The sequence below is a fragment of the Haliotis asinina genome, chromosome 5, assembly GCF_037392515.1.
Source record: "Haliotis asinina isolate JCU_RB_2024 chromosome 5, JCU_Hal_asi_v2, whole genome shotgun sequence".
Classification (NCBI taxonomy): domain Eukaryota; kingdom Metazoa; phylum Mollusca; class Gastropoda; order Lepetellida; family Haliotidae; genus Haliotis; species Haliotis asinina.
The window spans coordinates 68,693,976-68,711,842 of NC_090284.1; the positions used below are offsets into that span (position 1 = coordinate 68,693,976).

A 17,867-nucleotide genomic window follows, 5' to 3' on the forward strand; every position below is an offset into this window, starting at 1 on the left:
TTGCTCGAGTTTATGTGGTGTTCTCGTGTTGCCTTAGTCGTATGCTGGAACAAATAACTCAGTTTACTTTAAGAACATGTGTATAAAGGTTTTGTCTTGCAGACAACTGTTGGGATGAACACCCAGATTTCTTTGCACACTGGAATAGGTGCCATTTCACTTTCCAATACTGGTTTCCGAAGAATTGTTTTGAAAGCTGTGTGACCGTCTCGTGCATATATATGTGTTTTGTGTTTAGACCTACGCATATGTCAGAAAAGGAATGAAATCAACTTTCGAATTGTTAATTTTCTTTTAATGTCAAGCAATATTCCAACACTTGCCGTGTTTACACAACCTGTCACTGAGGCGTTGGTGACACGCCTGCATGCCACACAAACTTCCGTGTCACTAGTTTTAAGTAGTAGTTAAAGGGGCACTGATGCCGAGCGAATAACGTTTCTCACCAACGGTATAATTACGAAACCAAGCAGCAAATTGGTCAGTACCCGCTCCCTCGACCGTGACGGACAGAGGGATTGGGCTCCTGTCCACATTAGCAGAATTTCTTCACCTTAAAAAGTGAGGATCCCGGATGCCCATTTTATGCCATTATTTAAAAATATCCATGATATTCCTTGTCTGAATGTGACAAAATATCCCAGCAGTGTATTTTTTTTATGCCTGGTTGGTACAGTGACTGATCCAATTTGATCCTATTTCTGGTGTTTGGGTTTTTTTTACCTCGATATTTAATCATGTCATACGAAAATATGATGTCTACATACTCGTAGCAAGCCATTTGTTTCATATCAGTCCGAAAGATTGCAAAGCTTTATATTTAGATAGTTTTTAGGGTTGGCCCAGCTGTCATAGCAAACATCATGCGTAAATTGTGGTAGCTACGACCCTGGTTTATTACCTTTGATAATGAAAAACACAGAGTTGATTTATCTGAATCCGTAAATTAATGGCAACGACTTTGCCATCGGTAGAGAAATCTGAAAATTTTCTTACGTAAAAGAAACCTGATTATACCCATTTACCCAAGTACACAGCAAATACCTATGTACATTTCTTATGTCACAACGAAGTTCCGCTGGTATCCTCAAAACAGTTTCTGCCCAAAAGTGTTTTCAGGCATCATGCGACACAGAGATTACATCTTCCTTGCTGTAACTCGCGTTTGATGGTATAAACCTACACGTGTTATTTGTCATCATTCAAAAAATACTCAAGTAAATACTCAACATTATAAATTAAGGTCTGTAGTGGCAAATGTATTGCATGTCATGTAATATGTGCATGTAAGTGATGCAAGAGGGTGAGTTACAAAAACAAACATCGATCAAAGGATTAACCGATAACACACTGATTGATTAATTCCTTCCACAGCGGATTTGTGAAAAAAGGCAGTGTTTAGGAGGGTAGATTTACGTAATCTATACTGAATACACCCTGTCGTAAAGTACAAGTGTAAAACAACATCCTTCCTACAAAGAATTAACCGCCACTGCCTTGATTGATTGTTGCTGATTATTGGCTAACTCATGGCGGACATCATACAGTTAGTTGCCAGGTGTGCTGTCCTGGGTGACCAGTGAGACTACGTATACACCAGTGTGAAAATTTCTCAAACGATGTGTCGCATATTAGACTGTTGAAAGACACAAGACATACAGGAGGATTACTTACAGCTGCAGATGAATGGAATATCGTTCTTTTATGTGGACATTGATGATACATTCCTGAACGAGGTAATAGCCTGACATTGTTGCTATAACTTTCGTCTGTTAGGTTTATAAGACAATTTATAAAGACCTACACTGACTTCGTTATTTTTCAGTCCTAACGTTTTTTTTTAGATCACTGGCAGATGAGTAAACTTCAAGGTGTTTGATTTGTCTTCGTAATAACGAAGTAAAATGACTTCATCTTTGTTGATCAGTGTACACATAAACTATCAATTGCGCATATGGGAATCGCAACAGAGATCACTAACCAGTCACGAATTCTGGGATGTCATCCGGGTACTCACGGGAGAAAAATAGTAACAAAAGAAACCACCAGTCCACGGAAATTGCTCCGCATCAGTGCCCCTTTAAGAGCGAATTTAGTTTTACGTCGCAGTCAGCATTATTTCAGCTAAATGACAGCGGTCTTTAAGCAATCGAGTTTGCACCAGACAATCCAGTGATCAACATATATATGTAGACTTCGGTGTGCATTGTATTGCCTCCATTATATAGACTTCAGTATGTACAGGAGCCCATTACACACATTCCAGTACACACTAGACCCACTCATATAGACTTCAGTATGTATTGTACGGTCTCCATTATATAGACTTCAGTATGTATTGTACGGACGCCATTATATAGACTTGAGTACACACAAGACCCACTCATATAGACTTCAGTATGTATTGTACGGACACCATTATATAGACTTGAGTACACACAAGACCCACTCATATAGACTTCAGTATGTATTGTACGGATACCATTATATAGACTTGAGTATGTATTGTACGGACACCATTATATAGACTTGAGTACACACTAGAACCACTCATATAGACTTCAGTATGTATTGTGCGGTCTCCATTATAAAGACTTCAGTATGTATTGTACGGTCTCCATTATATAGTCTTGAGTACACACAAGACCCACTCACATAGACTTCAGTATGTATTGTACGGACACCATTATATAGACTTGAGTACACACAAGACCCACTCATATAGACTTTAGTATGTATTGTGCGGCCTCCATTATAAAGACTTCAGTATGTATTGTACGGTCTCCATTATATAGACTTCAGTATGTATTGTACGGACGCCATTATATAGACTTGAGTACACACAAGACCCACTCATATAGACTTCATTATGTATTGTACGGACACTATTATATAGACTTGAGTACACACAAGACCCACTCATATAGACTTCAGTATGTATTGTACGGATACCATTATATAGACCTGAGTACACACTAGACCCACTCATATAGACTTCAGTATGTATTGTACTGATACCATTATATAGACTTGAGTAGACACAAGACCCACTCATATAGACTTCAGTATGTATTGTACGGATACCATTACATAGACTTGACTACACACTAGACCCACCCATATAGACTTCAGTATGTATTGTGCGGTCTCCATTATAAAGACTTCAGTATGTATTGTACGGTCTCCATTATATAGACTTCAGTATGTATTGTACGGATACCATTATATAGACTTGAGTGCACACTAGGCCCACTCACAAAGACTTCATTATGTATTGTACGGATACCATTATATAGACTTGAGTACACACAAGACCCACTCATATAGACTTCAGTATGCTTTGTATGACCTTCATTATGTGGAGTTGAGTATGTACAGACACCATGATATAGAATTCGGTATGTACGGACAACATTTATTAGACTTCAGTATACACTAGACCACTTAGAGACCAGTATGTATTGTACGGCCTCCTTTTTATAGACTAGAGCACACACACAGACCTACTTATACAGACTTCAGTATGTACTGCACACCACACAGACCTCAGTATGTAATTACCCCTCCCTTCATAGCCTTCATTGTGCACTGCGGTCCGCTATGTAGATATTATATATTAAATTATATATTATTATATTATATTATGCATACATTCCTCAGACTTCTAGAGGACTAGCTATAGTTTGCCTGTGATTATGGAGGAGTCCTGAAGTGACAGTACTGCCAGGCCTCTGTGTAGATAACACTGGATGGCACAGTGTGGAGTTTCGGGAAACGTTCCTGGAGTTACGCCCCCTTGCTCACTTCGCGCCATCTATAAGCGAAGTGGCAAAGGGGGATAACTTCTGAATGTTGCCATTGCCGCTCATAAACAAATCTGTGAACGAAAACAATTAAACTGATGGAATCTAAATGCTTAAATATAGAACATCAAGGACAGAGAATAACCTGCCTGAATTATCCGCAGAAACAGACTTCATTGGTCATAATGGAAATAACCACACTATCATTGCCAGTGACAAAACCAGGAGACCGCCAAAACTGATCACCAAGCGCTGCTTCAGCTGTATCATCCCACACTCCCATAGTGTTGCTCTGACCGACAGCTGCCTGTAGACATACCAGTATGTCACATCATACATCAATACATTCATACTAAACACAAGTGACTGGATCGAACACAGCTCACTAAATGATTTGCTATTGTAAGTTTCGCAAAACCGGGTGGTGTTTGTGTTCGACACTTGCAGGTCACAAGCAGCTTAATAAGGACTACATCAACTTGCATTAGATATCTGCACACACATTTTTCAAAACAAGACAACGATTGTAAGTTACCAATGCAAGAAGTCAAAGAGTAACCTTGCTCAGCAAAATGCCCATGACAGCTCACATATATAATAGTGTTTTATTACAGCAAAACAAAAGGGCCAGATGGCCCATGGATATTCCACAAATAGGCAAACCAAGAGATGACCCATGATGATGTTCACACATATGCTGGATGTTGCGGGCATTGTGTCTGATAGATCCTGGAGAGTCAAGTTTCCTCAGTGGAGACTTGAGTTCCTTCAAGTCATAGCTGAAGCACTCACGCGTCCACCTGTCAACACGAGAAAGGAAATGCCAATATCCCGTCTGCTTCAAAACCATATGCAGGGTATTCTGTCTGATGATTCACTGCCAGGAAAACTTCGCAGATGTTGTGTCTGCAGTACAATGAAAGACAAGAAATCTCAACAGACTCCTTTCACGAAGTTACCTTTACTAAGGTTAACCTTAGCTCCCAATGTTAAATGTTAAAAATTACACTAAGGTTACCGTAGTGTCTTACGATCACCACAGTGATTCGTGAAAGAAGGCCCCGAAGCATGTGCACTCGCAATGTTGGCAGAGACGCTAAATCAGTTATCCGCGTTGACTGTTTTGAATAAGGACAGAGTGTAAAGTCTTAGTTTAGTGCAGCCGATACAACACTTGTATCTTGTTGACTCTTTGTTCTGGACCGATTTGACCTTGATGTTTGCATTCTCTGTTTTGATTTGTACCATACCTTTCAGTTTTTATCAGGGGAACAATTAACCAGCCTCACATATGTAACTGACAGCGTCCGCGGTCATGTAGGATACGCTGCCCTTTTGGCGAACACTTGGTATCATCGTCATTCAATAGTGATCCGTGAACACAGGCTCTGTCATCGTATATCATGTCAACATCAAATCTGGCCCAGAATGAATAATTTACAGCCGTCACACAATAGTGACATTGGTGAGGGAAGCGTTAAACTCGCAAACATATATTCTCCATCTCTGGCTTGTCCAAGGTGTTGAGTCAACCCGCTGTTTCGAAAGCGCGAATGTTTAAAGCCAAACTTTTCTTTAACACTTTTGTGGTATGTTTTGGACTTAAAGTATGGCTGGAATGTGCGAATGTGCAAAGAGTGAGTTTTGTACCACCCATTTGTGTCGACTGTGTTTCAAAAGAAGTTTAGATTTTGTTATGCACTCCAATATACTTTAAGAAATATTTTTTCTGGTTGGCTAAAAAGTCTTGTACAAGTAGAGACACCAAGGCAGTACATATTGTCAGTGAAAAGGCCACTGAGGAGATAGCGTATTGGCATCAATAGTGCTGATTCAGCACGATGCTTGTATACAGTTTGTCTTTGATAGTGATTATGTTCATGTCCACCGTGCAGGTGTTATAAATAACTCCAATCAGTAGGAGAATACACCGCCATCTTGTCGTCAGATAAACAGGTCGCATATTTTTCATTCCGATGTTTGTACGATAGGGAGTGAGCAAGGGTAGTTTTCAGCAATTGTCCAGCAATATCACTGCCAGAAATAGGATAAAAAAAGTTGTATGTCATCATGTTGTATGTCGGAATAGCACATTCATGTCTAAATGTTAGGCGACTAACGGGATATGTATGTATGTATGTATGTATGTATGTATGTATGTATGTATGTATGTATGTATGTGTGTATGTGTGTATGTGTGTGTGTGTGTGTTTGTGTGTGTGTGTATGTATGTATGTAAGTATTGATGGATGGGTGGATGGATGGGTGCGTGTATAAGTAGATAACCTTAACTAGGAATAGAACAGACAAGGGCTTAATAAGCATAATATAAAAGGCCTGTAAAACCTCGTTTATTTGACTGACAACTCAAATTTCTGGAATCACATTTCTATACCACTAAGAATATAGCATAACACCGTTTCCAGAGTTAAAGGACATCTGTTTCGTAATCTGATCCGGTTAAGCGAGTCCGATCGTGATCGTGTAGGTGAATTATGACCAACCAACAGATAGAATGAAACGTTGTGTAAGGTTTTCACAAAACGGTGACAGTATACTGCCCTTGAGTTGGCTCAAGACAAACACACGCTAAGGCAAGTCACTGTGACCTGGAACCATGGAGCATAACTCCTTATTATTGTGATGTTTGTAGATTTATTCCTGATGCATCGGTAATGAGGAAAAAAGTTGTTTTTGAGACAAGGAAAAACAATTTTACTCTCCTGCTTTTAACAATATAGAGTGGATGATGATTAGTGTAAGAAATACACATGACGTTTAACCAGTATGCTGACAATACCTTCATTTCATATTTCTCTACCACATACTATTGGAGATATTATGTTACACTCCAAAAGGCAATACTCGAAAGGTTTTGGTTTATATGAAATACTTTGATTTTGTATAACACCGTAAACTGCCTTAATATCGAACCGGAAGCTTCCACATATTTTAGTTCGTTTAAACCGTAGTTCCTGATAAAAAATTTCGTCTAAATCATACAAGTGGCGGTGACTAAAACAAAATTCGTTATATCCGTCAGTTCGTTATAAACGTTATAAGCATGACCAAATGTCAGGGTATGACGTAACGTGCATTTCTCTTAATGCCAGTTACAGGAGACCAAGTTTTTGCAGATCTCTCTTAAGTCCTTCCTTCTGTTGTGCTGTGATTGGTAGAAGCGGTAGACGGACAGGCCCAAGATCCAATCCTAACAGTTCCATTATGCTTTTTATAGCAGGAATCCCGCCTCCTTAAAGAGAAGATAGAGGGAATACTAGTTATTAGAATTTGCACGGTTACAAATCTGATATGTTAACAGATATAACTGTCTCTGTTTGTACATTTGATGCTGTGGCACTTACCATGTTTCGCAGTTATCAGTACAATCTCCCTTGCAATTTTCTGAAACACCAATGGTTTACATATCGTTAATGTACTGTCTAGGGGAATAAAAACGTTGTGCTACATTCTCGCCACAAAGACAAACGGATAGACGTTGGCAGTTATGTATTGATGTCAGTTTTACAAGAATCTAACCTAGATATGGCCAGGATTAGAAATTACGTTCAAATCAAAATACACATGTACATTTGTTCTTTCTCTAGCTATGTAAGCAATATTGAAACATTTAAGCCATGACAGACTTCTCATTTAGTTAAGCTAAATCGAACGTTGTGTTCTAAATTCTGTTCAAAATCAGTTGACGAATAGTTACTAAAAGGGTCGGAAGAAAACTACATGCAGTAACACTTTCCATTAGCTATGAGGTATGTTATATAGTTTAGTTAAAGTTAAAAAGAAAAATAATCAGCTCAAATTAAGAAATGTAATTGTTGCTATAGGTAGATATCCTAAGTATTACGTTGAGGGTTCGCTTGTTGTTTTCTCCCTGCCTATTCACAGGGGCCTGCTGATATTTGCCACTTTGCCAGGCCAGTGACGAATGATCAGCGTCGAATGGCATTGTCGAACAAAGATCTTTCATTTTCACAGACCTAACCACCAAATCATTCAGACAGCTCTCATAACAAGTGCACTGGAGATATGTTTTCAGCAGAAACCCAGCCAAAGGTGTGTATCGTCTATGTATTCAATGCTGTTCATGGCCTATTCGGGTTAAACGGCTTTTAAAAACATATAGCACGCTGCTGAATGTGATGTCTGCGGATAATATTGTCTCTCTGACATTAAATGTGCGTAAGAAAGATTTGTGTTGAAATTCGTGGACATGTGAAGCAAACGAAAGCCTTGTCTCCATTTTGTTGCAAAAAGTAATGAATAATGAAATGTTAATCCTAGGTAATACCATTTGTCCATCTAATATGTCATACATTAGCACATTAAAATGTAAATGAAAATGAATTGTCGAGCATTCCAAACCTGTTGCCGTTGAGCCTCGTCCAGATCTCCTTTCCGAAAAGCGGTACGGAGTTTGTCAAATGTTGGTCCAACGAAGCCATTGAGCACAGGAACGTCCACACCAATAGACAGCGCTGTGAGGAGTTGCTATAATGTATAACCAAAGGAGCGTCCACTTAGATGTGCGCGTAATAAGCGAAATTCGAAATATTGTTTTACGTCGCACTGGCAACTATCGGCAGGCTTTGATATCTCTCTCTCTCTCTCTCTCTCTCTCTCTCTCTCACACACACACACACTTACGCACGCACTCGCATGAATGCACACACACACACACACACACACACACACACACACACACACACACACACACACACACACACACAAACTCAAACACGTGTTTACCTCGTCAGAGCCAAGCATCACTTGGTACTTTCCGCCGCAGCAATTTTTACAGTCCAATAATTTTGGTAACTCCTTGCACGAATATTTTAGTCCTCGGAGATTGGGAATCCGACTGCCTGCTTTCTCAAGGAACTCGACACTGTCCACTGAAAATAAATCTTGCTGTTTTTATGCAGGTCCATATCCATCTTTTCCATCATCTCATTTTGAATCAGGAATCTGTGATGCTTATTGAAATTAGAACGTGACCATTCTCGTTACTATTGTCATCAATTAGTTGTATTTACGGTATATTCCGGTCATGAAGTTGATATCATAGAGATAGAACGGAATGTCAGGAGCAGCTGCAGCTACTTGTTCCATGTAGTCAACCAGAGCATCTGAAACACGTGAATGCATGTACATGAACAGGGAATCTAAACACACGTGAAAACATGTACATAAACAGACATTCCAAACACACGTGAGTGCATGTATATACAAACGGAATTTAAACAGACGTGAATGCATGTACATGAACAGGGAATCTAAACAGACGTGAATGCATTTACATGAAATGGAATCTAAACAGACGTGGATGCATGTACATGAACAGGGAATCTAAACACACGTGAATGCATGTACATGAAAAGGGAATCTAAACACACTTTATTACATGTACATAAATAGGGATATCTGAAACACACGTGAACAAGGGTACATAAACATGGAATCTGAAAGACTTGAATACATGTATATGAACAGAGAATCTGAAATATGTGGATAAATGTACATGGACAGAGAATCTGAAACACACGTGAACACATGCACATAAACAGGGAATATGAAACACGTAAATATATACACATGAACAAAGAACCGGAAATATTTGCAAAGTGAGTGAGTGTAGTTTTACGCCGCATCCAGCAATATTCCAGCAATATGGCAGCGGTCTGTGAATAATCTAGTCTGGACCAAACAATCCAGTGATCAGCAGCATGAGGATCGATCTGCGCAATTGGGAACCCATGACATGTGTCAACCATGTCAGCCAACCTGACCACCCGATCCTGTTAGTTTCCTCTTACGAGGAAGCATAGTCACCTTTTATGACAAGCATGGGTTGCTCAAGGCCTATTCTGTCCCGAACCTTCACGTGTCTGTACTAAGTAAATATATGCACATGAACAGAGAACCAGAAACATGTGAATAGCACCTGACACATGTATGGAGTGAGTGTAGCACCTGCGACACATAAATACCTTTAAACATGTGAAACGAGTGAATTGTATCAGAATAATATGAACGGGGCATCTGACATATTGGTTGTATTCTGTACAGGTGTACATTGTACGTCCATACGCGTGAAGTACGCACATGTAGACGTACAGGTGAACGTTTCTTTATAAACAGTGTTAAGTGACAAACAATTACAATGTCTTATTTGAAACTTTTATTTGAGCACCGTTGTACGGAGAAAGGGGTGGGGTTCGTGTGAAAGCAGGTCTTACCAACAGAGGTTGGCTTCATGTACGATGGGGCTAGACATGCAATGGCGGTAGCACCAATCTGCTGGCAGTGCTGAGCCTGTGAAAGGAGCGATTCACAAACTGACATTTACTGTAACTGTGATATGATGACATGTATGACTCATGTTAGCGAACCTAATCATCCGATCCCGCTGGAACCCTCTAACGACATGTATGGGTTGCTGAAGGAAATTTTTACCGAAAGAAATTATCCATCGCATAATAGGTAAAGTATTGATAAAACGTAGATAGTGATAGTGATGGAATAAGGAGATTACCATTTTACTTAAATACTGTGCTAAAACTCACCGAAAACATGCTAAAAGGGTAAAAAAGGTAAAAAAAAGCATTACTCGATGTAAGGCGCAAATTAGAGACCCGTGAACTCATCGAGTTAAAGTGAAAAGCAACATTATCAAGACAGTGAACAACAAGGATGCTGAAAGGCACTAGCACGATGTTTGATTCAACACAACAGTCTAGTGCAAGAGAGACAGATGGGTGTTTGAATCAAACATGGTGCGGTGTTGGTGTGTTTCAACATCCTTGTTTTTCGCTGTTTCAACAATGTCTCATTTCACTCATTGAATATTGAATCAGTTGCTTCACTGCATGTTCCAACATGTCGTTTTAAGTGTTTTAAGCACACAAAAAATCATTTATCGTACAGTACAAATGAGCTCACCACACGTTTGTACATGACTATCACATGTTAGGGTGTTCCCATACTTTTCGTTTGTGATATAAATTCATATCTAGTTAGATAGATGCATATACAATAGTCAAAAACTTACCAGTTCCTTGCTCGATCGTAGATTTTCCGTTCCAACTTGTATTATGACGTACTTTAGCCTGCATTAAGACAATCAGTAACTAGACATGTATCAGTGAATGAATGAGTGAGTTAAAAAGCTTAACACCGTTCAGCAATGTATCAGAAAAAGGACGTTGGACAACAGTACACCAATTCTGTTTTAGTTATTAAAAGGAAGACTCTCGAACAATATTATTCAGGTAGCTATAGACATCGTAAAGCGTTTAAAAGAGAAATGTAGAATCATGAAGGTCACTCACTTGTTTTTGCAGGCACGAACCCAGGACTCCGCCGCCTGCTTTCTCTCTGCTACGGTGAGGGACATGCCCTCCCCCATAGTGCCAATGGCTGGAATCATTGAAAGAAAGAATGGCACTTATCACAGTTGACAGATGACGATACTTGCACATAAGCAAGTTTGCGATTGTCAAAGTTGATTGGTCATCTACAGGAACATGACATCTTTGAATAACACACAATACATACTCATAATAAAGTTTTGATTAGATTAGCGTCATATCATAATTGCTGTAGACTAATGTAAGACTAATTGTGGCAAATTGGGGCATTGATACGCAAACAAGAAAAGTGAGTGTTTGCTTTTAGCAATATCACAGCAGGGGACACCGGAAATGAGCTTCACGCATTGTACTCACGTAGGGAATCGAACACGGCGTGACAGGCGACCGCTTTAACCACTAGACTACCCCACCGCCCCTGAACGAGCAAGAAAAGGGTCAGGTCGCTTAAGGTTAATCCGTTCGGTCTTTATAGCTAATGCCAGGTTTCATTCCCTACATAGACACAGTGAATGCAACCAATTTCTGGTGAAACGCTTGAATATTACCACTGACCGCTGAACCCCGACTTACCCACACACTCACTCACTCACTCACACAACTCACTCACTCAGTAAGCGTTCTTACTCCACATGCCCAAGCTTCATATGAGATGGAGGCAGCCAAATTTTCATAAATCAAGACTTGGGAAGTGTTAGAGAATAAATGTAGAAGACCGAAGAACAACCGTTTATCAAAGACGTGTTTCCACGTCCACAACGTGGTCTTGTGTCTTCATGTCTATACATTTATGCAAATGCATTTCTCAGTGTTGATAGATAAACTCGGAGCTATAACTGACTTTAGTTTTATGTCGTTTTTAGCAATATTCGCAGAGGAGGACATCAGAAATGACCTTCACACATTGTACACATTTAGCGAATTGTACCCGTCGTGAGTAGGGAACGCTTTAACCACCATCAAGATGTCCCACAGCCTCCAGGGCCTGTACGCCTAGGTTGCAGCAAACGCGTCGGATCGGATACTTTGGGTAGTACATAGAGAATACCACACTCTGTCTCATTACATACGAAATATGCGAAACTAGTGATCTTCCAGTGGTATCTAACCTCGCTTTTCGCTACCATGGAAGATCACGAGTTTCGTAGGAAGATCACGGTTTCGCATAATTCGTATGCAGTGAGACTGAGTGTGATATTTTATTCATTACCCACTTCTTACATGCATTAAATGAACAAAATAGGCTATGTGCATTTTTGTAATTTTTATGTTTTCAAATTGAAACCAGTTCCATTAAGACTGCGGAAGAATTATGTACTCTTTTACACCTTTTGTATGACGTCACACAATAACGACGTCACTACGTCTGTCCCCTTGGTAACCGACGTTTTTACGCATGTCAGTTGTCATCGCTTCCTTCAGCCGCCTACAGTAACGTACTCCGTAGCACCGCGTTTCTTGGTTTGTAGCTACGTAATTCGGGTAACATCACTGGTTGAAACATTGCATTTGTGTTTTTTTCAACTGATATAATGTCACAGTTCGAGTAACAATTAAACAACGACACGGCGACGATCGCAACGTTTACATTCCCACGTTGCATATAAGGTTCAGAATGAATGAATTCACGTGATTGTTATGAATGAAAACATCGTTCCGTCACAACGTGACCTAATTGAGAGGTCATCGGTTATCCAATCAAATCGTTAGAATTTTAGGTCAACTTGTTACGAAACAGGTCAAAGGTATATGGCACACTGTGACATACGAGATTAGTATGCAACTACCCATGCGTTGTCTACGTGGTTAATAAATGAGTGTAGATATTGTGAAACCAATATCTTACTGGCCCCTCGCAGTGACATGTTGGCTAATATATCTAAATCAGGAGTGAATCCACAGCTACCATTCCCTGAAGAAGACCTATTTTTTTCATTTTCTCGTTGAGTCGGACGTAAAATGTGCAGCACAGAACACTGCCCACATTAACAATTGTGAATTGCGATTCTGGTAAAGCTCAAAGCAGACTGACTATGGAAAAGAAAATATCCCGTGAGCATTTTTGCAGTCGGTCATGGGACTAGAGTACACATTTCAGGGTACTGTGGGAATTTCAAGTGTTTCAATATTTCATTGTGAAACTGGGAATCGGTATTCTTAGGGAGGGAGAGCAATGTCGTTAGGAAACCCCTGTGTGATAGGAACAACTAGGGATATGAGTAGACTGGCTGACCCAATACCTTTGTAGTCGATTACAGTGACATCTTCAGTTGTCTATATCACGGAATCTACAGCGGGAATTAGGCCGTTGTTCGGGGGCTGTAAGTGCCCCGTCGTTGAAAGAAAGTTACTTACCTTCAACTATCGATGTAAAGGTGAATTTCTACTGCTAATTATGGATTGTAGGCTGCATGGCGTATGCACGTATTTTTATTATAGAATGGAACAATATCGGGTGTTTGGAGAGTGACTGACAAATTCTCACGAACACACACATGGTCAGGTTATACAGTATGCCAAGTAATGATACTGCTATACCAGAGTGACAAATCGGTAGGTTGCACACAAGGATCAACTCGACCTGGTCATAGTGACACAGCTACATGTAACAAATTTCTTATGACTATTCGCAATCGCAGTGTCGGCAATCAGTGTCAGGGAGCGTTATCATTATAACCATTCTTCATGTCAAGAAAAAAATGTGTCTGTCCAGTGATGACCTATCCAGTGCCAGCCGCCATTTTAAAACAATATGCCAATACGTGGTGTCAAACAAAGTTGTACGTTTTAAAGGTTTGCAATTTGATGTTGCAACAAAAATATATAGAGCGTGAAAGCGTACGTGATACATAGGTAGATGGCCTATTCCTTAAAGTGCCTTTGGGTCATCCCTTGCACCGGGCTTATATTCCCAATATGTCTAGAAACATATGAATCCAATGTCTTGATATGATGAATAACGTTCTCACATACCTCAAACATGCACGTATGCACGCACGCACGCACGCAAGCACGGACACATGTACACACAGTCAGCACATTCATCTCTGTGCCCGAGTGTGTAAGTACAGTGTATATGACGACAGAGACAGTTTCAGTACAACATCGTACAAGATATGACGAAATATGAACTCACCAAAAACCCCATCGATTTTATTCTTGACAAGAAAATCCACATATTCGTCCAGTATGTCTGGATTGAGATCGCTGTTAAACAAAAGACATTGTCGTAAATTAGGATCTGTCAGCAAGTTACTTGCATGTATTCAGTTGGAAACGTTAAATACCATCTACAAGAATCATATGTTGAGTTGAGTGAGCTTTACGTCACATTGGCATTATTTCAACCATATAGCCACGAAATTATGTCTGCATCCATCAGCATTTTAAGTGTATGGTCCAAAAGAGTTTGGCTTTAAAAACATATTATTTTCATTTCAGCACCATTTAAAAACAGAAGATGCTCTAGCGTCGAATACAGGATGTATGTATGTGTGTATGCGTGCGTGCGTGCGTGCGTGCGTGCGTGCGTGCGTGCGTGCGTGCGTGCGTGCGTATGTATGTATGTGTAAACCTTCATCTATTCAACATCTATACATCCATCCCCGTGAATGTTCAAGCTGTACTTAGCTGACAACAAATGGAAGTTGAGTAACAGCAATAGCTTGGCCCTTTGTACCTTTTCAAGGAAGATATAACAAAGTGTTCAGTTTCAATGTCTATAGTATTTAGGGAGGGGTGTGCCATAACGGTATTTAATAATACTTAAATTGAATGTACTCCGTCAGCTCTGCGTGAGCAAGGTGCTTTGTCCTCCAGTTTTCTTCTAATGTGAGGCGCACATATGCAGACTATGTGAATAATTATGATTTTATCAAGGAGTAAAACATTTAAACTGGTCTAACATCAACCTGCTTGTTACAATTTTACATTTTGTAAAGGACAGTTAATCTACCACGATTAAACGGTTCTTGGGCTTGTTGTGTGATATGCGTATGTTATGTATGGAGTCCATATTGTGGATTCACTCGTAAATCAATGTAAGACACCAGATGTTCTTGATATGACCGAGCAATCAGATGTGCTACTGTACCCATTCTTTTTAAACGGTGATAGGGGAGCAGCAATTGTTCCCTCGACCCAGAAATCTTGAAGTTTCTGAAAGGATACGTATTTCTTAAGAATTCAATCATGTAAAGATCATTGTTTTCGATCACGCAACTAATGGAATGTGCCTAATTGCACAAATTAATTATCAAACATAACTTGTGTACATGTTACAGAAAGGTAACCCCCATGAAGGTTGTTAAAGAAGATTCTGTTGAAATTTTTATGTTGTTGACAACGGAAATGTCCAGCTGTGGTCGTGATAGCAAATCTCTGTGATCATATGTGTTTGTAGGAATAACATGACAAGGCTCAGGTCTAATCCCAGAGAAACGTTAGATGCCAACAGTAAGAAACAGAAGCGATGCCACAGAAGACCCGTAAAATGTCTGGACACTTGACCTAAGCAAAGTTTGCCATGTGACATACTTCTATGCAACGGTCTTTAGGATTTTCCCGTTGAAGCAGAATATATCATACACTTGATGATCTCAGCCTACACGTTTAACACATCACAACTTGGAGTTCATTTGAAGCTATCTACTTACGGACATGATGACTATTCGATGCCAGTGCAGTGTAGTATGCTGTAATGAGGGCACACAACACAAATGCTCTCGACACAAATGCAAAGTCAGGCGTCGATGATAAGAATAGATACCAGCGTTGTGATATAGGTCATGGTTAAACGAACAGATGTGTTTCGTGCATTTGTACCTTTCCAACAGCACATTTAGGGTTGAGAGGGGGAATGAGTGCGGTTATTTTTGCGCCGCACTCAGCAATATTCCAGCTATATGGCAACGGTATGTGCATAATGGAGTTTACCAGACAAACAAGTGATCGACAGCATGAGCGTCGATCTACACAGCTGGGAACGGATGACATGTGTCAAGCAAGTCAGCGAGTCTGACTATCCGATAACGTTAGACGCCTGTTAGGGCTATAGATACATTCAGATACTGATTTGCCAATAAAATGTACTCTTCGTAGTACTCATTTGCCCCTTAAATGTTAATTTACACTTCGTAGTACTGATTTGTCCCTAACATGTTAATTTACACTTCGTAGTACAACTTGAAATACGTTTTGGGTTGAATTACACCAGGGATTCGATCCCACACTCATTGGGTGAGAAAAGAAATTGCCAGCACACAAAGTCAGCCATCTAACCCACTGACCCATCACGGCCTGGATCACGTACTTTAGGCAAATGTGAATTGTGCGAAAGCTTTCAGTGCACAGCACCTGTTTCAGGGAATGCATAGTACACGTCTTACACAAACGCCCCTGGTTCCATTTATTAACGAGAACTTTACACCGACCCCTGGCATATGCAGATAATCCTATTTCACCTTACATGACAGAAACCTATCCAACCAACGCGTTGTTAAAGCTATACCTGAGAAGACAATGTTCACACGCTTACAGGCCAAGGTGAGTGAGTGAGTTTAACGCTATTATTTTACTCCAGTGTGAGAGATTTGCTCCGGTTGGTGATAATACATGGATGCCATTGTGTTTTGTGTATAATTATCATTACTAATGGATACAGTCTTTTAGCTACACAAATAAAAGATTATTTGCAGCATTTTTGTTTCATTTAGAACCTTTGTTTCATTTTCTTAGTAACTGCTGTACAAAGAAAAATGTGTCAAATAAAGCGTGTGTTTCAGATCAACTCTAGACACCAAGAACATATTTCAATCGATCGAGACACTGCATGATTCTTTGCTGGATGTAAGGTGTGTCGGCTATGGCTGGATGTAGACGGCATCAGTACTCACAGAACATTCTACGTTAATCACTATACATCTATGTACACGAGTCCTAACAATCACATCACTACACGTACAATTTATATGATATTGATATTCACGATGTTAATAAGGCCTGTTCGGTTTTTTTATTAAGCTAGCAACAAAACCACGCAATCTCAACTTATTTAACACAAATTTTCAAGCAATTGGTTTTTGCCTGAATTAGTTTAACACGTCTCATCTTTAACCCCAGCATTTGTAAAAATGTTCCGTGGCCAGTGTTCGTGAATGGTACAAACATATGTTAACATTCTTTTTCTCATGTGAAGATGCTGAGGATGACAATATTTAGAAAGTGCTACCACAGTTTAAAGACGTAATCTTTGAGGACATGCGCTCATAAAAGCCGAAGCAAACATCTACAAGGGACATAACTCTATGGGATTAAGCTCGGGTGATGCATTGTCGGAGAAGTCCCTTTACATATGTAACTCGGGCATATTGTCGCACTGAGACTTGCTGACTGTTGCTGACTATGTTCACATAGATAAAAACCCGGATGAAACCATATCATCTGCTGTGGCGGTGGCTCTTGGTCCACCACTCATAGGTCGATGTTGAGGAGGATATACTAATCCCATAAACTGGACGACGCCGCCGCCGTATGTTGAACCACAGGCAAACTGTAACGCAAATGGATTTGCGCAGCATGGAGAAAATCACCAGTCTTCTTACATGCGCGCGAAGCAAGCAAAGGTTGGCAACTTACTTTCCTCGCTTAAGTTCGAAAAATATTTGTCATGTCAAAA

At 40.0% G+C, this 17,867-nt stretch overlaps 1 protein-coding gene across 1 annotated transcript; it reads right to left on the bottom strand.

Moving 5' to 3' along the window:
* Nucleotides 1-6,117: 6,117 nt before the first annotated feature.
* On the bottom strand, nucleotides 6,118-15,938 carry LOC137285131 (N-acetylneuraminate lyase-like). Its single transcript, XM_067817358.1, has 11 exons — nucleotides 15,847-15,938; nucleotides 15,285-15,349; nucleotides 14,328-14,398; nucleotides 11,153-11,240; nucleotides 10,873-10,930; nucleotides 10,061-10,136; nucleotides 8,858-8,950; nucleotides 8,571-8,716; nucleotides 8,187-8,312; nucleotides 7,169-7,208; nucleotides 6,118-7,056 (listed from the first exon to the last, which is right to left on the bottom strand). Exons 1-11 carry the CDS (start codon nucleotides 15,850-15,852, stop codon nucleotides 6,917-6,919), a joined length of 909 nt encoding a protein of 302 aa, XP_067673459.1. The 5' UTR covers nucleotides 15,853-15,938; the 3' UTR covers nucleotides 6,118-6,916.
* Between the last annotated feature and the right edge of the window lie 1,929 nt (nucleotides 15,939-17,867).